This window comes from Triturus cristatus, chromosome 12 (genome assembly GCF_964204655.1).
Source record: "Triturus cristatus chromosome 12, aTriCri1.1, whole genome shotgun sequence".
Classification (NCBI taxonomy): Eukaryota; Metazoa; Chordata; class Amphibia; order Caudata; family Salamandridae; genus Triturus; species Triturus cristatus.
In genome coordinates, this window is record NC_140595.1 from 560,337,259 (window position 1) to 560,358,562 (window position 21,304).

The following is a 21,304-nucleotide window of genomic DNA, read 5'->3' on the forward strand; positions in this document are numbered from 1 at the left end:
TTTCGAACAGCAGTACATACCTTATATGCTGCTATGGTAACCTTAAATCTACCCCTTTTAAAATATCCATATTCAATCTGACGAAGAAAACAAAGTTGAGCCTCAGTGCCTATTGTCAATTCATAAATAGATACCAAATCTCCTTCTTCTGAACTCGTTCTCGCAGAGGTTAGAAGTATCATCATCTGTTGAAGCGTTGCTGCCCAATAATATAATTGAAAGTTAGGGACTGCCCATCCCCCTCGTTCTCTTGGCAGAGTCAAAAATGTTAAGACTCTTCGGGGGCGTTGCCCGGCCCATAAGAACCAGGACGCCAACTGGTTTAGAGATTTAAACAAGCGGCTTTATATTTCCAGTGGGATAGCCTTGAAGAAATATAGTATTCTGGGAAGAAACAGCATTTTGATCACATTACTTCGCTCTATTAATGTGAGCATAAGATTATTTATTCGAGAAAAATCAGTTTTGGACTTTCGTAATAATGGGCCTAAATTTAAATCGACAATGTTCCCAACATCTGCTGTTATCACCACCCCCAAGTATTTCGCCTTGGAAACCACCCGAAAGTCGTCTAGCTGGACAAATCCATTTATTACCACCAAAGTTTTACTTTGATTAAACAAATATCCAGAGAGCCGACCAAAACTGTCCGCTTCCCTTTCAATTTCCCCCAGGGCATCCGATGGATTGGGAGTGGTGATGGCCAGGTCCTCCGCGTACGCGAGAATCTTAGTATCTCCCCCCTTATTATGCGTAGCATTAATACTAGTATTATGCTCGATCTTTCTAATAAGGGGGTCGATATACAGCGCAAATAAGAGAGGCGAGCATGGACTCCCTTGACAGATCGAAACTGGCTCAGACATATCTTCCATTACGGCCACCCGGGCAACTGGATTACGATACATTATCTGGACAGCCTTCATAAAGCCACTGCCTAGGCCATTTCTATCTAGTATAGCCCATAAGAAAAGCCAGGAGACCCTATCAAAGGCTTTCTCTGCATCTAGCAGGATTAAAGCCATAGGGTCTCCAGAAACGTTTGCAGCGTCAAACAGGGCGATCGTTCGCCGTATATGATCCGTGGTACTGTGGCCAGGAACAAAGTTGTGCTGAACAGGGGAAACCAGCCTCTTGATCACTTTGGATAAGCGATTGGCCAGTATTTTGGCATACATTTTTATATCACTATTGATCAACGTGATAGGTCGGTAAGACCCTGACTCATGGGTGGGTTTATCTTTTTTTGTAAAGACCGCAATATTAGCATACCTCCAAGAATCCGGAGCTACCCCCCAAATTGGGCATTCATAACTATCTCTCTCAGCATCTCATTTAAACATGGATAAAAAGTTTTATAAAATTCCCCTGGAATTGAATTTGTTCCAGCCGCTTTTCCACTTGGTAAGGAGTTGACTGCCCCTCTTACTTCCTCCTCTGAAATTGCAGCCTGAAAGAACTCAGCCTCCTCAGAGGTTAGTTCTCCAAAAGGTAAATCAGAAATATAATCCAAATATTCTGAGTCATCCAAGTGAGAATCTTCTTTGTACAAGTGCTGATAAAATCTCTGAAAAGCCGAGCGGATAGCTAAAGGATCGGAAATTGTGCCCAAAATAGGATCCCTGATTTCTAAGATGTCCCCTTGTACGTCTTGCTAGTAACTGTCCCACCCTTTCATTGTTCTCGTAAAGTTTACTACGCCATGCCATATACTTACCAGCTGCCTTTTTAGCCGAAATCTCTATTATTGCAGATTTTCCAACTGCTACTCTGGCTTGTGCTTTCTCGAGATCCCCTGTCGCCGCAATTACAGTAACTAAATGTTCTTCGGCATCTATTAACTCCATATACTAGTCCTGTTCTAATTTCTTATTCTTTCTCTGCTCCACCCAGCCATAACTTGAAGTCTCCCCCTTATACCCGCCTTGAGAGAGTCCCACATGATATCTGGTCGAGCACTCCCCTTATTTTCCTTAATAAATCGGGGAATCCAGGCCTTCATATGCTGTATATATCCACTATCTGACAGTAGAGCCCTGTCGAAAGTCCAACGTGAGACTGGTAATGGATTATCTTGTATATCTACTTCAAGAACAAGAGGGTTATGATCAGACATAACCCTGGGGTACTTATGGATCTGACCTTTCTGTGCAATTGCAGGAGATACAAAAAATTAATCAAGTCTAACATGAACTTGATGGGGGGCCGAAAAGAAAGTATAGCCGGGATCGCAAGAATTAAGCATGGCCCAGATATCCAAAAGACCATGCAGCGCACAAAGGTGTGCAACAGACTTATAAACCTTGGGCTTGCGACCCTGATATAATCTTTCCTTAAGGTGACCTCCTTGCGATTTTATATTTATATTAAAATCACCACAAATGACTAGAGGGAGAGGCCAACCAACTAGTTCAGTACTCAGCCAAATCAAACAAAGCAGGGTCGGCTAATACAGATCCATACACGGAGTATAGAGTAAAAGAACAATTATTCATGACACATTGAACAATAGCCCATCTTATCAGAGCATAAACGTGGAAACTTAGCTTTCCCCTTCCGGACCATATTAGTAACACCCCGTGTTCGTGTCCCTTGGGTAGTACCGGTAATTAATTGATAACCAGTCAGTTATGCAGCTTTCTGGCGACCATCTTCTATGTGGGTCTCATGGAGACACACAATATCTGCTTTTAAATATTGGATGTCCTCATTAATTCTGTGTTTTTTCTGTGGATTTTTTAAACCGCAGATATTCACAGAAGCAACCCTTATCTTGCCCTTAACTATTTATCCCCGTAAAAAAGGTTCCATTCTCTATATATCCAGAAGTCCCCTCCCTTTGCTTGCTAACCTCGTGATTTAAGGATCCAACTTTACCCAGCCCCCCCCACCCCACAAAACCAGGCAAAATAGGTCCGAAAACCCTTGTGAAGCATCCTGAATCCTGCTGTCGCCCGATGCCGCTACCACCCCCCACAACCAAAAAATACAAAAGATAGCATAGAAGGAAGGATTACAAGAAAATACATAACATCTTAACCATGAGGAATCGAGGTAGTGTTCATAATTTCCCTGCACCCGATATTTCCTGTAGGTACTCTTGAGCCTGATTTTCTGAATTGAACACTTGAATCACCCCTTTATAAATAACTTTCAATCGGGCAGGACTCATTAGGTAAACTTCACAGCCTACTTTCTGAAAAAAAGTAATCAGCTGTCTGAGTCGCCACCTTCTCTCCACTGTTGTGTGGCAAAAGTCTGGCCTGATAAAGAAAGAGTGCCCCTCCGCTGAGCGTCTAGCTTCTGGTCGGGCCTTATCAAAAACTGCCTGTCGCAACAAAAAATTACCAAAAAAAATCAGAATAGCTCTGGGTTTATCTTCTTGAGCACCTTGTCCCTTTTATTTTCTCAACATGAGGGGGAAATCGGTGCACTCTCTGCACTTCTGAGTCCCAGTCCCAGTGCTTCAGCTCTGGGAAAGCTCCCTTGAGTAGCCGCAGGACAAACCCTCAAATATCTTCTCCTTCCGCATTTTCGGGTATGCCTAGCAACCTCAGGTTATTTCGGCTCTGGCGATTCTCGAAATTCTCGAACTTCCACATGACGTCTGTCATTCTGGCCTCATTAGCAGTTGCTTGTTGCCCACCGATCTCAGCCCCGGACTCAAGTGCCACTACCCGCTCTTCTAAGGCCGAGGTCCGCTCCGTGATCTCAGAGCAGGCTTTATTGATTTTTCTTATAGCCCCCTGTAATTTCTTTGTCGCCATGTGGGCCCGTTTGTGCTCTTGTCGGGCTTCAGTTTGCATTTGTTTAAGAGTAGAGTAGGTTAAACCCATTGAAGGAAAGGGTTCAGGGGTGGCACTTGGACCAGAAAGAAGCCTGGCTGTCACCTGCGGAATACAGTCCTCTCATATTCCCCTAGCCACCGGATCCAGAAGGATCCCGGAATGATCCCATTTCATCTGTCCAGACTGGCCAAAGTCTGATTCATACCCCTTGATTTGCAGCATTTTCCCAGTATTATTTCTCAGTTTTTTAAGTGCAGAAGCCCGTTTCTGAGTAACAGGCTTGGTTCTGAAACTATCTGACTCTTCTCTGGAATTGTCTAGGTCCGAATCGCGCATCTCAAAGTCCATAGAGATTTCAGAGTTATCAGTGAGAGAGTAAAATGTATCCGCCTCCGGTGTTCCCACTCCTTTTAAATTGCCCAAATTGATATTAGACTCCGTGGGCATACCGGGCCCCCCCCAGGGCCAGTATCCCTTCTTGGCTCACGGGAGAACCTGTCATACCATCCCCCGCCACCCCAGCATCAAGCAGCACATTAGAAGCTCTAGTCAGATTATCAAGTTGAGTTACAAAAGTCTGAGTCAAAGTCTCGTTTTTTAAGTTCGTCACATTTTGAGGAGTGTCTCTCAATGCGCTCTGATCAGCCTACTCCTTGCTGTCAGGACCCTCTTTTCCGCTTGACGTCTTGCTACCGGGAGGTCTGTGTCCCGAGAACATCCCTGGGAAGGTCGGCTGTTTAGTTTTCCCTGCGAGCTCCGAGGGACGCTGCTCCCGCGTCTGACATCTAGGATTGTCCTCCTCCTCCTTCTCACTGAGCATTGGGGGAGTAGCGTCCTCTCCCATACGGCCAGCCAGCGTCTTCCGGGCAGAAGATAGATAGCGCCCCCCCCCGTGGCTATCGCTGCTCCGCTCTCCGTATGGTCCCAGGGAGTCTTCACTGCCTTCGGCGGCATTCAGCGTCAAAGCGGACGTGAACCAGCGCGGTTAAAGACCCCAACAAGAACGCCCGACACCAGCTGCACGAGTCGTCCCGCAATCAGCCCGATCCCAACAGCGTACGAAATTTCATAGCCGTAACCTTTCCTTCTTCTCCATTCCGTGGGGTGGGAGTGGCATACACAGCAGTCACGCAGCCGCCATCTTGCCCCCTAACCTTTCTTTTTAATGACATTTCTGTAAATGTATTTGATTTATGGACTAACTGAAACAAAGACAAAATAAACAGTACAACTTTTACTAAACTCTTAATGAGAATAAAGATTTTAAAGCTTATTCCAACTCTCATCATTAGCTCAACTTAAACTGTTGATATATATATATTTGAGATTTTAAACTTTGCTCCTTGACTCATATATTCAAAGATCCATCATGGGAGGAAAGAAGATCCTAGCGTGGAAAAGGTGATTATGTGGTAAATTGGTAATTGAACTCAATCGTACTCGCATTATAAAATTTAGGGCCCAGTCCGCGCTATCAGTGGCGACGTAGATAAACAGTCACCTCAACTACAAAAAGTTACACATCAGACACCCTGTCTCACCATTCTCTACTTTGGATCTCTAAAAGAGACCTCTCTGATTCAAGCTGTATGTGCATGCTCCGCAACACAGTAAAAGGATCTGGTCTAAAATGAATCAAAAATATTGTTACTCATTATACTCCACTTTGTTGCATTCCAAGTTTGGTCCTTTTGCCTGCGGTACCATGGTAGAGGAAGGTAAGGTCATGAGGCTGCTTGATCAGAGTTATTGGCCCCTCGGTATGTAAAACTATACCCTTAGGAATCAAAAGGACAGGTGGGAAAGAAGGTACTAGATATGGATATTCATATTTATAAGAAGAATGGAATAGATTGTGGCGGATGAAAGACCAGCCTAACGTAAGAATAGAGAGTATAATGGGATGGAGGAACTGCAAATTACTCTTTTAGAATAACTGTCTGCTGCAGCAATTGTATTGTAATTGCATTTATAAAGCACTTACTACCCCAGACAGGGTGTCAAAGCACTTTTTCTGCGAGTAGCATGCTACTCCGGAACTCAAAGGGAATGGTGGTGAATTAGTATAGTGAAATATTAAATTAATTTGAGAGGTGGATATGTTAGTCTGTTATTTGTATTGAGAAGGATAGTGGAGGGATAGAAGAGGGAAATGTTTGAGACTATAATGTGTTAATTTACTTGCTCATTCAAAAAAGTCTACTTTTTTTTTTTACATTTAAAGGTCATCTTCTTCAGATCACCTAATCTCAGAGCCAGGCACCAGTATACTCGCCCTTTGCCCTGTGATTCTCATTGGATGCCTGTATGTGAAATGTTATAAATTTGTGCCTTGCCTTTGCTTGCTCAGCTCACTCCAATATGGTTTGTAGTGGGATGCGCCTGGTTGGCCGAATAGGTGATTAACAGATCACTTTTCTTTTATGAATAAAGCCTGTTAGGCTTAAATTGGCATGTCTAGTACCTGATCCCAGATAAAGTGAAAACAATATTTCCATGAAACAGGCTTTGTTGGAGAGAACGTGAGCGAGTAGTTAACTGCAACACATAATGGAAATGCTCCAAATTGTGACTCTTTTGGAAGACGATGGGCGTGGCAATCAAGGAGGAGGTGGGATGCACCATACCAAAGGATCTGGGCACATTGGTGCCAGATGAGTTGCTTTGATGGCAGCCTTTGTGAAATCTGATAACATTGCAAAGGAGTATACCCAAAACAATTGATCAGTCTACGAAAGGTGCCCGGAGCGGGAGCAAGTGTCACGGGCCAAGGCCTATCCTAGCCCCACCCAGTAGATTTCCTTTGCCCTCAGGCAGGACAGGTATATTAGCCTATCATGTGGAACAGGGGTAAAATGACAGATGGTGTCACACAAATATCTTACCGCAAGAAAATCCACACTAAGAACGAAAAATTACTTGCCAGAGACACAGCTAATTTGGTGGGATCCTTTCATCCAAATGAGCACACACGAGACATATGGACTAGTATTGTATAAGGCTTTTTTTAGAAGCCAATCTAGTGCAGTATTTATGCAACAGTATTATAGCAAATACTACAAGAATTGTGGAGAATAAGAATGAACAGAAAGTAAATACAAAAATAGGCAACATATAATTCCTCTTCCTACAAAGACTTTGTTAAAAAATAATTGGCACTAAACCTAAAAGATCTGCTTTTATGAGGTGTAGATCTACGAAACTGCTCGTATATTGAATAGGACTAATAGCTGGTCGTCTAATTAAGTTTATGTAAAAAAGGAAACGACAGGAAACCAGATCGTTTTTAGGAGGAGGCTCCCTCTTTTTCTGTTCAGATGGGGCTCTATAGGAGAACTCTGCTTTAACCACAGGAAACCTCTCCGTACTAGAGCAACAAGATATTTTCAGCTTAGTTCGCAGTTAGCGATGAATATGTGGTTACATTTCTCTCTGTCCCTAAGCCTGTCATGGTCCCATTTGAAGAAGTCAGTCAAATCTGATGCATCCATTAATACACATGGACAATATCAAAGGTAAGTCAAGACAGCACCATGGAAACCTCTACCTCCAATCAATATTTCCTTTCTCCCAGGAACAGGCAACTGTGAATGCTTGTAACTTGAAGGGTTCAGACTCTGTTATCTCTAAGCGAGTGGGATGGTTCCATTTTCCCACGCCTTCAGCTCTTTCATATAGCAATAGCCAGGATTTGGAGTATTATGCAAAAACTTGGGGGGAGGGGTCTCTAAAATGACAATGGCCTATGTAATTAAGGGAGAGGCTTAAATATGTAAACTAAAGAACTGTGCTTCCCCACTGTGTTCTGCCTGACTGGCATTTTGCTGCTTCTCTGTGCACTCTGACACTGCGTCTAGATATAAAACACAACCACTGACATATGCCTAAAACAAACCAAGATTATTGTCCTGTCAATGGTTGTTAGTTGTATAACATAAATGAGTAACAACATTGATTTTGTTGGAGGTGCGTTGAGCTCCTGTCATGCTACGCGCATAGACCGCCACTTCCGGGGACCGCCGCCTCACGGCTGGGCATAATGGCATTCTGTGCTCTTTTGAGCTCCGTGTGCTGATCGGCTGAAGTTGCGGGCCCCCAGCAGGGATGTCTGTTGCAGCGGCTAACCAATTCACCCCCTGACCAGCTGCAAGGAGGGGAGCGGGGCTCAGTTCTCATTATGGCGGCATGTGGGACACCGCGCATTGAAGAAAAGCTGCATTATGAGAGGTGCGGTATGGCAGGGCAGTGCTGAGGTTTGAGTGGCGCCATTCTACAAGCCAGTAATGTAAAGTGCGATGTTCAGCAACCTTAGAGGAGCATGTTAGGTGCTCCTCTAGAGTAGTGGGGGCCATGGTGGGGGCAGAGGTGGCCCTCCTAGGTGCGGGTAAAGCTTGCTGCTGCGTGGCCGCCATGCATTGGATGCTAGCAGGATCCCTTAAAAATCCCTGGGGACTCAGCTGATGCTGTAGTGTGCTACTACAGTTAAGAACTTGCCGAAGGGAGCAGTAAGAACACAAGCATGAGCAGATCCTCAACAGTTCAAAAGCAGAGAACTCTGATTGGGCACCCCCCCTCCTGTGGCGCAGGAGGGGAGAATAAAATCCTTTGTTGTTGTTAAAGGAGTGTGTGATTAGATAGACTATCACCCCCGCCTCAATCTTGATAAAGCGGCACTCAGTCCGAACTCGTACACCTTCCAAAGCTTCAAAACCAGCAACACTTGCCTAGCTTAGCCACAATCAACCTGGGTTAAGTGGCTCTAAAAATAGGGAACCTGGGGTCAAGCAGAAGGACAATGCTCAGAAAGCAGAAGTGGGTTGCGGTGGAGTGATTAATTCAAGTGTTTCAGAGGGGCATTCTCCGGATTCATCATGTACCATGAATGCCACCATGAACAGCATTAGTATTACCTGAGTTTCTTTCATGCCTCAGCCTTGAGGTCCTGCTGCCCCACTTGTTGTCAATCAGCCTTCTCTCCTGCTCAGAGCTATACCAACTCAGGGGATGGATTCTCCTGTTGAAATCAATTCTTGGTCACACCAGGATAAGCCGTCTGGGTGTAATGTGCCTCTTACACATGTTTCAAGCGGCAATGAGAAATCTCCATACTCTTTATTTGTCTTGAAAGGTGAAAAGTCTTGGGCAGGGGTGTGTAAGTGTATGATAATTGAGGAGAAGAGGCAGGGATTGATTCTCCCAGCCCTTATCACTACTCAAGAACTGCAGTCAGCCCAGGTTTTTGAGCCCCCAGCACAGGTTGAAGAGGCAGTCTTCGCTGGTGGTAAAGAGTCCCCAGAAACATCCTCTAATATGGTACAGCTAGAGGAAATGCTCCAAGTAGTTCTTGCAGAAATCAGGGAGATGAAGGGCGCTCAAGTAAAAGAGACTGTCACAAGCTCAGCATATCAGAAAACTACCAGACAAGCTCTGAATGACAGCAAGTTAAGATCCTGCAGGAGATCTCAGAAATGCAACTGAAGCTTGAAGAGTTTGAAAATAGGCCTAGACACTCGAATCTTCATTTTATTGGTATTCCAGATGGTCAGAAGCCCGGCCAAGATCCTATAAAATACATCTCTGATCTGATTCAAAACTACATCCTCCCTGAGAGTCCGCCTATGATGGAATTTTTCTCGATTATGCGGGCTCATCAGGTGCCATCTTTCCAGCCCACAAATGCTAAATATCCCCGTACGTTTTTGGTTAATTTCAGGGATTTTTGTATGAAAGAGTCAATTCTGTCCGTAGCTATCAAGAAAAAAGGATTGTAGACCCCAGATAAATCCTGCTTTAATATCTTCTTGTTTTTTTTTTTTTTTTTTTTTTTTTTTAAAAACAAGAGGTCCTTCAAAAACAATGCAACATGCGATAAATATAGACCAGAATCGGCTCTATATCACTTGTACAATGCCCAGCCGGACATTGAAGTTTTAATGATCAATAGAATTAATTTCTGACATACAAATAGAATATAGAGTGGGACACAGTCCTGTGTCCTTACAAACTGAACAGAAAGTACAGACAGTCAAACACAAGAAACATACATCAGGCTGAAGAATGAAGCTTATAGCCAGTACGAAATACAAAGGCAAGCTTTCTTAAAGGTACAATGACATGCACGATTTTTAACAAATGCGTTTAAAATGCATGTTTGTACATGGGGTCGACGACGTTTCGATCTATTCAACAAATACATAGATCATCATCAGGACTTGAGAGAATAAAAGCCTGAATTTACAATTCCCAATTCAGGATAATACCAGGGGTTCAGCTGAAAACAATGGTTCGCTGCAGCTGTAGAGGGAATTAAGGGAACGACCAACTAGCGATCGTGCAGTTCCCCTTGATGCTGGCGGACTTTGGATTCTCAGGCCGCCTTGCTGGGTAGTTGGTCGTTCCCTTAATTCCCTCTACAGCTGCAGCGAACCATTGTTTTCAGCTGAACCCCTGGTATTATCCTGGCTGATCCGCGCAACCACTTCCTTACTTGGAACCTTGTGCAACTACTCAAGGAGCGATTCGGTTCTGAATTGGGAATTGTAAATTCAGGCTTTTATTCTCTCAAGTCCTGATGATGATCTATGTATTTGTTGAATAGATCGAAACGTCGTCGACCCCATGTACAAACATGCATTTTAAACGCATTTGTTAAAAATCGTGCATGTCATTGTACCTTTAAGAAAGCTTGCCTTTGTATTTCGTACTGGCTATAAGCTTCATTCTTCAGCCTGATGTATGTTTCTTGTGTTTGACTGTCTGTACTTTCTGTTCAGTTTGTAAGGACACAGGACTGTGTCCCACTCTATATTCTATTTGTATGTCAGAAATTAATTCTATTGATCATTAAAACTTCAATGTCCGGCTGGGCATTGTACAAGTGATATAGAGCCGATTCTGGTCTATATTTATCGCATGTTGCATTGTTTTTGAAGGACCTCTTGTTTTTCAAAATAGTAAGCACCCTGGGTCCTTCCTACCTTACGGGTTTCCCCTTGTCAAGCTTTAATATAATATAATTTAATATCTTCTTGGACATGTCTGTAGCAGCAGCTCGGGTTGCCGTGAGCTTAAATCCATGCTGGGACCTTTTAAGAAACAAGGTGTACAAGCTGCCCTGATGCTGCAGTCAAAACTGAAGGTGCAAGTCAAAAGAGAGTTTCAGATATTGGGGACAGTTAAGTAAGCAAATGAACTTTTGCACCAGCTGCACAACAATAAGTTATTTGAGTATACTGGAAACATTAGGAAATTCAGAATTTATTTGCTGCTGGGATGGGGTATTTACTGGGTCCCTTAACTACACCCTTGGCGGTGGCCCTACATTGTTAGCAATCCAAACAAATCTAAATGGACATACTTGTGTGATTTTGATTTAGGTGGAGGTACTAATAGATCCATTTTGTGTATTTGGCGTACATTATGTATGTGGGTGGTGTTGATTCAAGTATGTTGAAGGTTGTCTTTGCATGACTTTTTGGGATTTTCAAGGGAATTCGTTGTAAGGTCAGCGGTTGGCGGTGGTCACAGTCAGAATATAATCTCTTAGTGCCATACTAAGGCACCATCTATTTGTGTGGGTGGTGGGTAGGACGGGCAATTGCCCTCCCACTGGGTAGGGGAGCCCACTGGGTCACAGGCATATCTGAGGGTGAGTGTCAAGGGGGAGGGAGCACATTCAGATAAAGAAGAGCAGAAATGTAATGGGTGGGAAGGAGTCTTCATGAGTAATATGGAGATTATGGGTGGCATGGTTAGATTCTTCAATTGTAGGTTGCAGGGTGTCAATGCCATATTTTTTGAAAAAAGGAGTAGGTTTAAAGCAGGATGTCCAGCAATGATCGATCCTAATATGCTCAGTAGCGAGGGCATTACAATTCATCTTCTCAGTGATGCAAAAGGTTAGGATTATTTCTTGTATTGTCAAAGGCATTATAAATAGATGCAAATATGGGGATTCAATGAGATGGCTCACGTGTTTTTCACCTGAAGTCATATTTTTACAAGAGACTCGCCTCAATAGCAATATTCCAAAGATTTTTGTTCCCCAAAAATATTCTTTGCCATTTTTAGGAAGTGATCCAAGATCCCAGAGGTAGGTGGTTATGGATAAAAGTCTCTTTTTATGGGCTTCTTTTGAATTTGGTTAATTATTTTGGATACGTCAGTGATGATGTTGACCCACTATTTGAGATTCATAAAGTTGCAATGGGGGCAGAGGTCCCTTTGATTCTTTAGGGAGGGGGGTATTTTAACTACATTCAGGATCTGGCAATTGACACATCAAATAAAGTGAAGAAACAGCTTAAACCTAAAACCAAAAAGATGACTGATATCTTGAAATCAAATTTTCAACTTGTAGATTCCTGGCACGTAGACCATCCGAGATTTACACGATACACCTATTTTCCACATCGTTTTAAAACCGCATCCTGCCTCGTGTTTTTTAAGTTTTCCAGGCAATTGAAAGGGCTGGGTCAGATACTTGGGCAAATGCCTTCTCTGATCACTCTTTGGTTTCTATTGCGGTAGTTCTGGGGACTGCTAACAGAGAGAGGTCATGGTAGCAGCTCAACTGATCTAAACCAAGAGTAGGTGGCCAAGATGAGATGGCTAACTAGAGTATTTTCTTATTAATAGCAATATTGCCTTTCTCTTTGCAGTTTGGGAGGCCTTTAAGGCCACGGTTAGAGAGAGCATTATTGCCTTTAAAGCAAACCAAGCAAAAGAGCGTACCCAGCAAATAGCGGGACTAAAATTAGCCATAGACAATGCTATAAAAGCCAGTGCAGGGGTAGCTGGCATGGAGGTTTGCGATTATCAAGTAGGCAGGGTGATGTAAAATTTCAGGGATTATTTTACGGTTGAGGAAATAAACAACGCCAGTGCTTACCAGCAACAACTTTATGAAAAGAACCAGCATGTAGGCACGTTTTTAGCCTGGTGAAAGCAACAATCAATCACATTAAGAACCCGGCTACCACTAAAATGGTAACAGAGCAGGATGAAGTTGCTCAGGTTTATTTTCAGTATTACAGAGACATATATCAAACACAGTGCTCTGGTCCACTTGCCAGTGTAGAACAATATTATGCCTCTGTTCAGCTAGCGCAACTACCGAATTCCTTGGCTCAGGCAATTTTAGGAAAAATAACAACCAACCACTGAGGTTCACGAAACACTTCAAAAGATGCGCAAGAGGTTTCTTCCACTTTCAAATAATCTACTATAGTAAGCTCTGTCCAGAAAGAGAAAAATCTGAGAAATTTGAATTTTTATCGACCAATGAGTCGCCTCAACACCAATTATAAACTTTTGATGTTGCCTGCAGCCCTGCTTTTAATCCATAAGGATCAGAGTGGGTTTGTTGCTAATTGTCTTATGACCGCAAATACCCATTTTGTAACACAGGCAATAGACTATTTCTCAACCAACCAAACAAAAGCGGTAAAGATAATGATGATCAACACTGAAATGGTGTTCGATAACGTTAATTGGGAAGCTATGTTTTTTTAAATAAATTTGGGTTCCTGCCACAATTTACCTTGATGCTGGTGAATTTATATCATGGCGCGTAGGCCAGAGATAGTCAACTCTAGGATGACAGGCACAGTATCAACTAACAGAGGCACATGCCAAGGGTGCCCTTCCCCCCAATACATTTACATTTTTTTAGAGAGCCCCTGGCAGTGAAGCTACCTAGTGGGGACATTAGGGCAACCAAAGAGGGGTTGGTCAGGCTCAAGCTATTTGCAGATGATATTATTCTTTATCTGCAACCAGATGAAGAGAATATACAGGGCGTTCAATGACTGATTAAGAAATTCACAGGTATTGGTGGCTATAGGATAAATCAAAGCAGAACTGAAGTTTTGCTCTTCAATGTTGAGAATAAATGTGAAAGCGGTTATTTAGTCTATTTCTTTATATTCTGTAAAATTGCCTCACCGGTTTTCGCTATTATATATCTATTTCTACTCAGTAAAAAAAAAAGATTTTGTTGTAAATAATTTTGAAAATGTTTCAATTATGAGGTCTGTGGAAGGGGTAGTAGTCTTCAGTGTCTCAGTCACTCCCGTTCTTCCCTTAACACCACATTCCTATCCAGTCTATGTTAGGCACTTGTGTCCTTTTTCTCTTCATATCTTTCTCTAATCCTCCACTTGCATATCTCACCTGATCTCCTTCCTCTTTAGTACCGTCTTTCATCACTCTCCCCTGTATGTACTTCCTCACATCTCCTTCACTTCACCACCCCTTCACACAGGCTTACACAAAATACACTGATGTACCTCTACAGAAAGATATTGGAATAGCTGTGAACCTGGATATTTAAAGTATACTTAAGAAAAGGTTCACTATAGGCATAGACTTAGTCTATATTTGAGTTATAAACAGCAGAATTAGGGCTTGATTCAGAAATGTGACAGATATCTTGTCCTCTTTATTACAAATGCCATTGGATGTAATGCACTTGTAATACCGTGGAAAGGATATCTGTCATGTTTGTGACAGAGTAACCCATCCGCCCAACTCTAAATCAAGCCCTTGTTTACTATTGTGAATCATTCTATGATCTGTGCTTACCCAACATGTATATTCACATGCATTGCTTTTAGACCTTTGTAAATCATGTCCGTGGGGAATATCCAACATTGTTCATTATATCAATTTAGCCACAAAACCTACACCACAAAGTGCCTAAAACCACAATTCATTCCCATTATTAAAGAGTCCTTTGAAGTCTATTGCCAATGGAGTGTCTGAATATGTTCAATGCACATGTAAACCCTGAGAGTGTTCCAGCCACTCTAAATTAAAATCTTGTATCTCTTTACAGTCTTTACTTGTTTTATGGATGATTCTTTTAATTAATTTCTTTCCTGATGGAAACTCTCTTTGCTAAACTGTTGACAAGTTCGGACTACATCATTTGGACTTCCTCGGGACATTAAACAAGGAAGTAAAGCATTCAAACAACCTAGTCATGTCTACAGGAGACTTGCATAAAGAGTGACTCTCTTTCATAAAATTCAGGTCAGATGTCATGGAGAAAAGGTCTTGCCACACTATCAAGTTTGTGTGCCAGAAAGACACCCATATTCTGATACAGCTCCCTTGATGATATGTAGTCTGTAGCAAAAGCTCCTGCAAGGGGCTCTGATGTTTGGTCTCCCACATCTCCTGTTGCACATCGTGTGGCGAGGCGAGTGCTAATAAGTGTAATTGTCTTAACTGAGGGGCTCACATTTTACAGTTTGATAATTCAGAGAAAGGCAGAGACAGTGAGACATTAACATACCGACCAATGGCAAAACATACAGGTCTCACCTTTTTGACCTATTGACTTTGCCAATGCTTTTTTCTGATGTTGGGCAGCATCAGCAAAAATAAATGCTTTTTTGCTGATACTGTGCATCATATGCAAAATAAAGAAAAGCACAATGAAGTCAATGTGTGCATAGGCACATATGCTGCTGATGGTCACCATTTCTTGTGTGTGTCCATGAGTGATGACGTATGCCTGAGCATACGTCATCACGCATGCATGAGTGACTGATAGAGCCTTAGACACTTGTGCATTTTTTTCAACTTTGTATGTACCATTCCAACTTGGAGGATGCCACCAGGAGCAGTACATTAAAAAAAAAACTATTTTTTCCCTTTAAAAATGCAGTGACCCAGCATCAAATTGCAGCTACTAGAAACCCCAAAAATTGTAACAAAAAACGTGCTTAGGACACAATTGTGCGCAGGAACAGGAAGGATGGGGTAGTGGATGGGGAACAAAAAACATTGGGGTGAGAACAAAGAAAAGGGGGCTCATGAGCAATAGCAGAGCTTGAGGTGTGGTGAAGGAAGAGCAAGAATACACATGTACTCTCGTTGAGTGCGTAAAGAAATAGAAAAAAGTAGTTCCCTGAATGCGAGACATAGATGGATACAAGTCATTCAATCAAAAGGATGGTAAAGAGGTTGTGCTCCAGGGGAGGGACAATCTAAATAAGTGGAAGTAAGGCCATCCGATAAGATGCAAGCAAATGAGTGACAATAAAGACATTGATTGCCTCTAAGCTCATTAAAGTTTTTGGTATGGTCCACAAGAGGTCTTTCACAAACAGACAGCTAAAAGCTTGAAGTTTGCTGCATCATTTGAAGGCTAAAATATTTGGTGTCGTGGATCGTGCTATGGCTGTGGCTCGTAGATCAAAGCCAGACCCCTGGATCAACTTTCCCTGTAAATTTGCAGGCTTGCCCATCTCTACTAATTATCTCTTGAAGCACATTGTATGGTGATCCTTAAGTTATTTTTTATAAAACCGGATGGGAAAATGCTTGATGACCTACAAATAAAAACAAATTCTCTGCAAATATATTCCCCCACCTCAAAACATTTTGTTGCCAATTTTATTCTAAAGCACTTGAAAGGTTGCATAAATTAAGCCTGCACAGCAATGAGTGCTTATTTGTGACCTATATACATTTCTCTTTTTTTAATGTCTCAGTCAGGCCAGAACATAGAAGACATTATTTGCTTTGGTATCATTGGTCTACCTGTAATCAGTAGTGTAAATCAGATAATGAACCTATATTAAACTTGAAACAATTACTTAAAGCCTGTATACTCACCTCATTGTGAGTTTCGGCCAATTGCGTTATAAGTGGTACTTCCAGTGACTTCAGGGAAACCGTGCCTGAATCAACATTCTTATCCAAGTTCTGGACTACGGCCTGGCACCGCTCTAGTATGTAGTCCAAAGTACCCATTGAACACTGCAAACACAAGGAAAGGAACAACATGAATCAAATGATTATTGAAAAGAAGGTAATCATCAACCACTGGGCAATAAGATTTCAGCCACCTTTTTCAAATACAGGTCCAGCCCTCTCTCCCCTCCTCTCTACGTCCCCTCGAACGAATTTGCCTAAACAAATAATTGAAATGGTGTTAACTCAAAATGAGTGCACCTTTTACAATATTGTTTCCAAAAGGAAAATGTTACTTACCCTGTACTGTAAGCATCTGTTTGTAGTGTGCAGTGCTGTAGATTCACATGCTATGCATACCCCTGCTATCCAGTGTTGGGCTTGAACGTTTCCGAGTTGTTTTTCTTCAAAGGAGCTCTTTCGAGTCACAGGATGCACTGTGACTCCACACGTAACTGGCAATGCACATACAAACCAACTCAATGTTAGAAAGGTTTTCCCACAGTGGGTGAGCATTATGGAGTGGCAAGTGAATGCAATGCTGCGCACATGTGCCTTGTGAAAAGGGAATAATTAGTAAAGACTAAATATGCAAAGAGAGCCACATGCTTCCGGGAGGTGGGTGGGAGCATGTTGATCTACAGCATTACATGCTACAAACAGATGCTTAGAGGGTAAGTAACTTTTTCCATTCATGAGCATGTGTTGCTGTAGATACATATACTCTACGTACACTGAAAACTAAAGCAGAACCCCCCTCCCCGCTCCAAAAGTGGTGTGGTGGCTAGCGTGGGAATGAAGTATATGTCAGATATATGGTCTTTAAGCCATTCTTACAATGGCCTGATAAGGAGTATATTCAGATTCCATATCAGAGCGGGAGGAACTCTGGAAAGAATTATCTTTTTGAGGCCCTCCATGAACACTTTAATTACAGAGCTGCAAAAACGTGTGGAGTGATCCCTATTCAATAATGTCATGGACCGTAGGCTTAGGAGGGTCAAGGTGTTTGGGAATGCACAAACACATTAATCTAATCCATTTTGCTGCTTAGCAGGTTCGTGTAGTAGGCCTGCTGGACTCATACAATAGGTCCATGCACTCCTACGGAAGATGCAGGTAGCTCAATTCTAGGACCTCCCATACCAAGTCGCTAGATTGAGTTGGCTGGGATCTGGGAGTCTGATTCGACCTTGGTTTCTGGTGAGAAGGTCTAAACTGTTGGGGAGCTTCTCACGGGGTCTGACTGACACCTCGAGAAGTGTTGACCACTATGTTTGACTGGCCCATGTGTGGGTTAAGGAAGGATGAGGGTTGATGATGCTAGGCACATCTTCCGCACCATGCATAGAGGGAGCACCAGAGGCGGAAAAACATAAGTAAAGTTCCCTGAACAATTCATCCACAGAGCATTGCCCATGGACTGCAGGTGTGGGTACCTAGAGATAAAGTAGGGTATTTTGTGTTTCGTAGGGGGTGGGATGCAGACCCCACCTGCGGATTAGGCTATGTCTGTGAACAGGTTCAGTACTGCTTCTACGAAGGGCTGGATTTGCAGGGGGTGCAGGTGAAATTTGGTGGCAGGCCAAAGGATGTGGAGCAGGGAGATGGTGGCTTGGCTCTGTGCTAGGCATTGATGCTTACTTGTGCTCTTGACCAGGCAATAATCAAGGTAGGGTAAGATGGGGATGCCCTGCTTCTTTAAGTGGGTGACTACCACTTTTGTGAAGACCCTTGGAGTGGTGGTGACCCCAAAGGAAGTACTTAAAATTGGTAATGGTGGCCACTTTCTACAATGCAGAAGTAGCGCCGGTCGGCAGGATGGATGGGGTTATAAAATGAGGAGTCCTTGAGATGTAATGCCATCACGTAGTTGCCTTGCTGGAGCAAAGAGGTGTGATCTCCTGGAAAGTTCAGAAAAGATGCCTCAATTGAGAGGCCTGAGGTCCAAAATTGGCCTGAGGGAGTAGTCCTTTTTGGGGATGAAGTAAGACAGAGAGTTAACTCCTTTGCCCTGATGGTAGGGGCACTGGTTATCTGAGTATTTATTTTAAGGAGCGCTTGCCTTTCTTCCTGCAGGAGGCTGAGATGGTCCCTGCTGAGGCTGTTGGTGTAGTGTAGGATGTTGGGAGAGGGTGTTAGAAGTTCTAGGCTGTTGCCATGGCAGACCACTTATAACACTCATCGGTCTGATGTGATTTCTTCCCAGCCTCCTAATTAAGAGTACTGCTGCAGATTGTATGAGAAAACCGGATCTGAGCAAGCGAGCCTCCTCTAACCTGTTTTATCTGAAAGGAGTTTGTTGGATGGGGTCTGAAGGACACCCATAGATTTGGTGATGTTGGAGTGCTTCTTCAGTGTTTACAGTATCTCATTGATATGCTGCCTAAATATATATGTTTCCCATTGAAGTGCAGCTTGAGGAGATGATGTTGGATGTCTGGATTGAAGCATGACATACAGAGCCAGGCATGACATTTAATAAGGATACTATTATTAACTACAGGGGAAGCCATGTCCATGCCTTCAAGGGTGCAGCACATAGTGCCATTAAAGATAGTCTTGCCCCCTGACACCATCTCCTCCCCACCCTCTTCCTGAAATCCTCTGGGAGATGATGCTTGACTAATTCTTGCATCTTGTCCCACTGTGCCTCGTAATTGCGGGAGAGGAGGCCCACTGACTTGACTAACATCCAGTTGGTGATGGCCCCCACCGTCACCCTCTTCCCAGCAGCTTCAAGTTTCTTGCTCTCCTTGTTGGGCAGGGGTGTATGCCCTTGGCCTGAGCAGGAGGCCCCCTTATGTGCTGCGTGTATGACTGGGGAATCTGGTGGTGCATGCGCTCCCTGTTTTAGACTGGGTTGGTGGGAGATGGTTTGTAATTTTTCTCAACCTGTGGTTTTACAACACTGCCATTAACTGGCTCTTCAATGGTGCTGGGAGCACATTTCAACATGCCCTTTGGTTTGAGCAAGAATCAGACTGTTCTTTCTACTATGGATAGTGTCTCCAGTAGGAAATCTTCCTTGTGGAGGACATGCATATCCACCTTATGCAAGTTTGCTGGCCTTTTGATCCCTTCGTGGTAAGCCATGGGCTCGTCCAGGGACGATGCCCTCACTAGGTAATGATCCAAATCTGAGCCTTTTGGGAGCAGGCGGGTGTTCGATGTCATAGTTGTTCCAAAGGTCATTATTTATGGGCTCTGGTTGAAATTAAGTATCTTATAAGCCAGCAGGCCCGAAGGGGCTGCCAAGCCCAACGAGGAATGTGAGAATCCGTCTGGTGAACATGAAGGCAAGAGGGGTGGTGATCGAGGAGGTGGTGGTCAAGGAGAGATGGAGTAAGGAGTGGAGTGTAGGATACAGGGCTGGTGCCCGTGTCCTTATGATTGTTTAGCTTGGAAGCTGGAGGGGGCTCCAAAGCAAGTTGCTTCTCGAAAATTAGCTTCCTCTTCGTAGTCTCTGAGGGTTTGGCAGAGGTTATTTTATCAGAATGTTCCATGTCTGTAGATGGATGTATAGTCTTGTCAGCCTTGCATCTAGTTCCTCTTGATGGCTTTGAAGGATGGGTTGCCCAGACTCTTCGAAGCTGTCCATACACAGTCTTCAAGTATAAATGCAAACTGCTCAATGTGCAAAGTGAACATACATTGCTCGTGAAATTAACATCGATGGCGGAAAATGAAACACGTAGAAAAGGAGAACAAAGCAACTGCATAAAGTAATAATAGTCCAGCATTTTGCATGGAAAAAATGAATGAGGAAGCTTACACCTAAATCACACTACACAAGAAAAGTATTTTTCAACCGGTTTTTTGTTGATGGAATTTCGACCTCCCAGTCTTTAACCGGTCATCATCAGGACGAGAGGAGCACAAAAATCATAGTTTCTGCCTGATCTACTTTCAATTGATGGTATTGGATCACCAAAGACTGATTTCACAATTAATGATAATAATATGCAGCCGTCCATTAGGGGTTAAACAACTAAGGTAATTAATTTAGGCTGTTGTGTGAATCCACTTATAGGGGAAACAGCCCCTTGAGCAAAGCAAAAGGAATTGTGGGAGGTCGAAACACCGTCGACAAAACTACGGCTGGAAAAGACCGTTCTAGTGCAATGTGATTTATGGAATAATATTTCTCATCCATTTTTTCCATGCCCAATTTTGGACCATTATTACTTTTTTCCTTTTCTATATGTATTACTTTGCACCGTCAACGTTAATTTCATGAGCACTGTGAGTTGACTTTGCCATTGAGCACTTTGCATTTATACTTGATGCTGCCTTTGAACACTGCGTATGCATGAATATCTTTTAAAACATTAAAGCAACATCTCCAGTGTCACAGTTGGCCATATCTTTCTTTTCAATTTGTTTACATAAGCAATATATTAAGCTATTATGTTGCATGAATGAGGGAAATTGGTTATTTTGAATGATGCCCACTGGGACATTGTTGCAGGATTTCATTATTATCCCTGTCTCTCTAGGTCGAAGGGTTTCTCCAGTTGTCTGTAACACACACCACTGAAGTCTTCAGCACCAATAGCAGCTTCGGAGTCGATGATGGCCTCGGTGTCATTGGCGAAGGGGCCCTCAGCTTCAAAGGGCCTGGAGCCTTGTGGATCTTTGGTATCGGTGACTATGTAGGGCAGTGTCTCAGGACGCAGGTTTCGTTGGCTCTGAGGCCTTTGGTTCAGTGCCACCCAAAGGCAGTGGAGGCCCTAAAGGCTGCAATGTGTTAGATGTGGGGCTCGACACCTGACCATTAAAGGGGTGGTGCTCTGCTTGTACATCAGCCC

The 21,304-nt window shown here is 43.2% G+C and overlaps 1 protein-coding gene across 2 annotated transcripts in view; it reads right to left on the bottom strand.

The window, feature by feature from the left end:
• Window positions 1-21,304, bottom strand: part of FTO (FTO alpha-ketoglutarate dependent dioxygenase) — a 1,490,677-nt gene that overhangs the window by 987,027 nt on the left and 482,346 nt on the right. For both annotated transcript variants that reach the window (XM_085639036.1, XM_085639037.1), the window contains exon 6: window positions 16,416-16,559. In XM_085639036.1, the coding sequence (XP_085495162.1) occupies window positions 16,416-16,559 (144 nt within the window). The remainder of the gene's footprint in view (window positions 1-16,415; window positions 16,560-21,304) is intronic.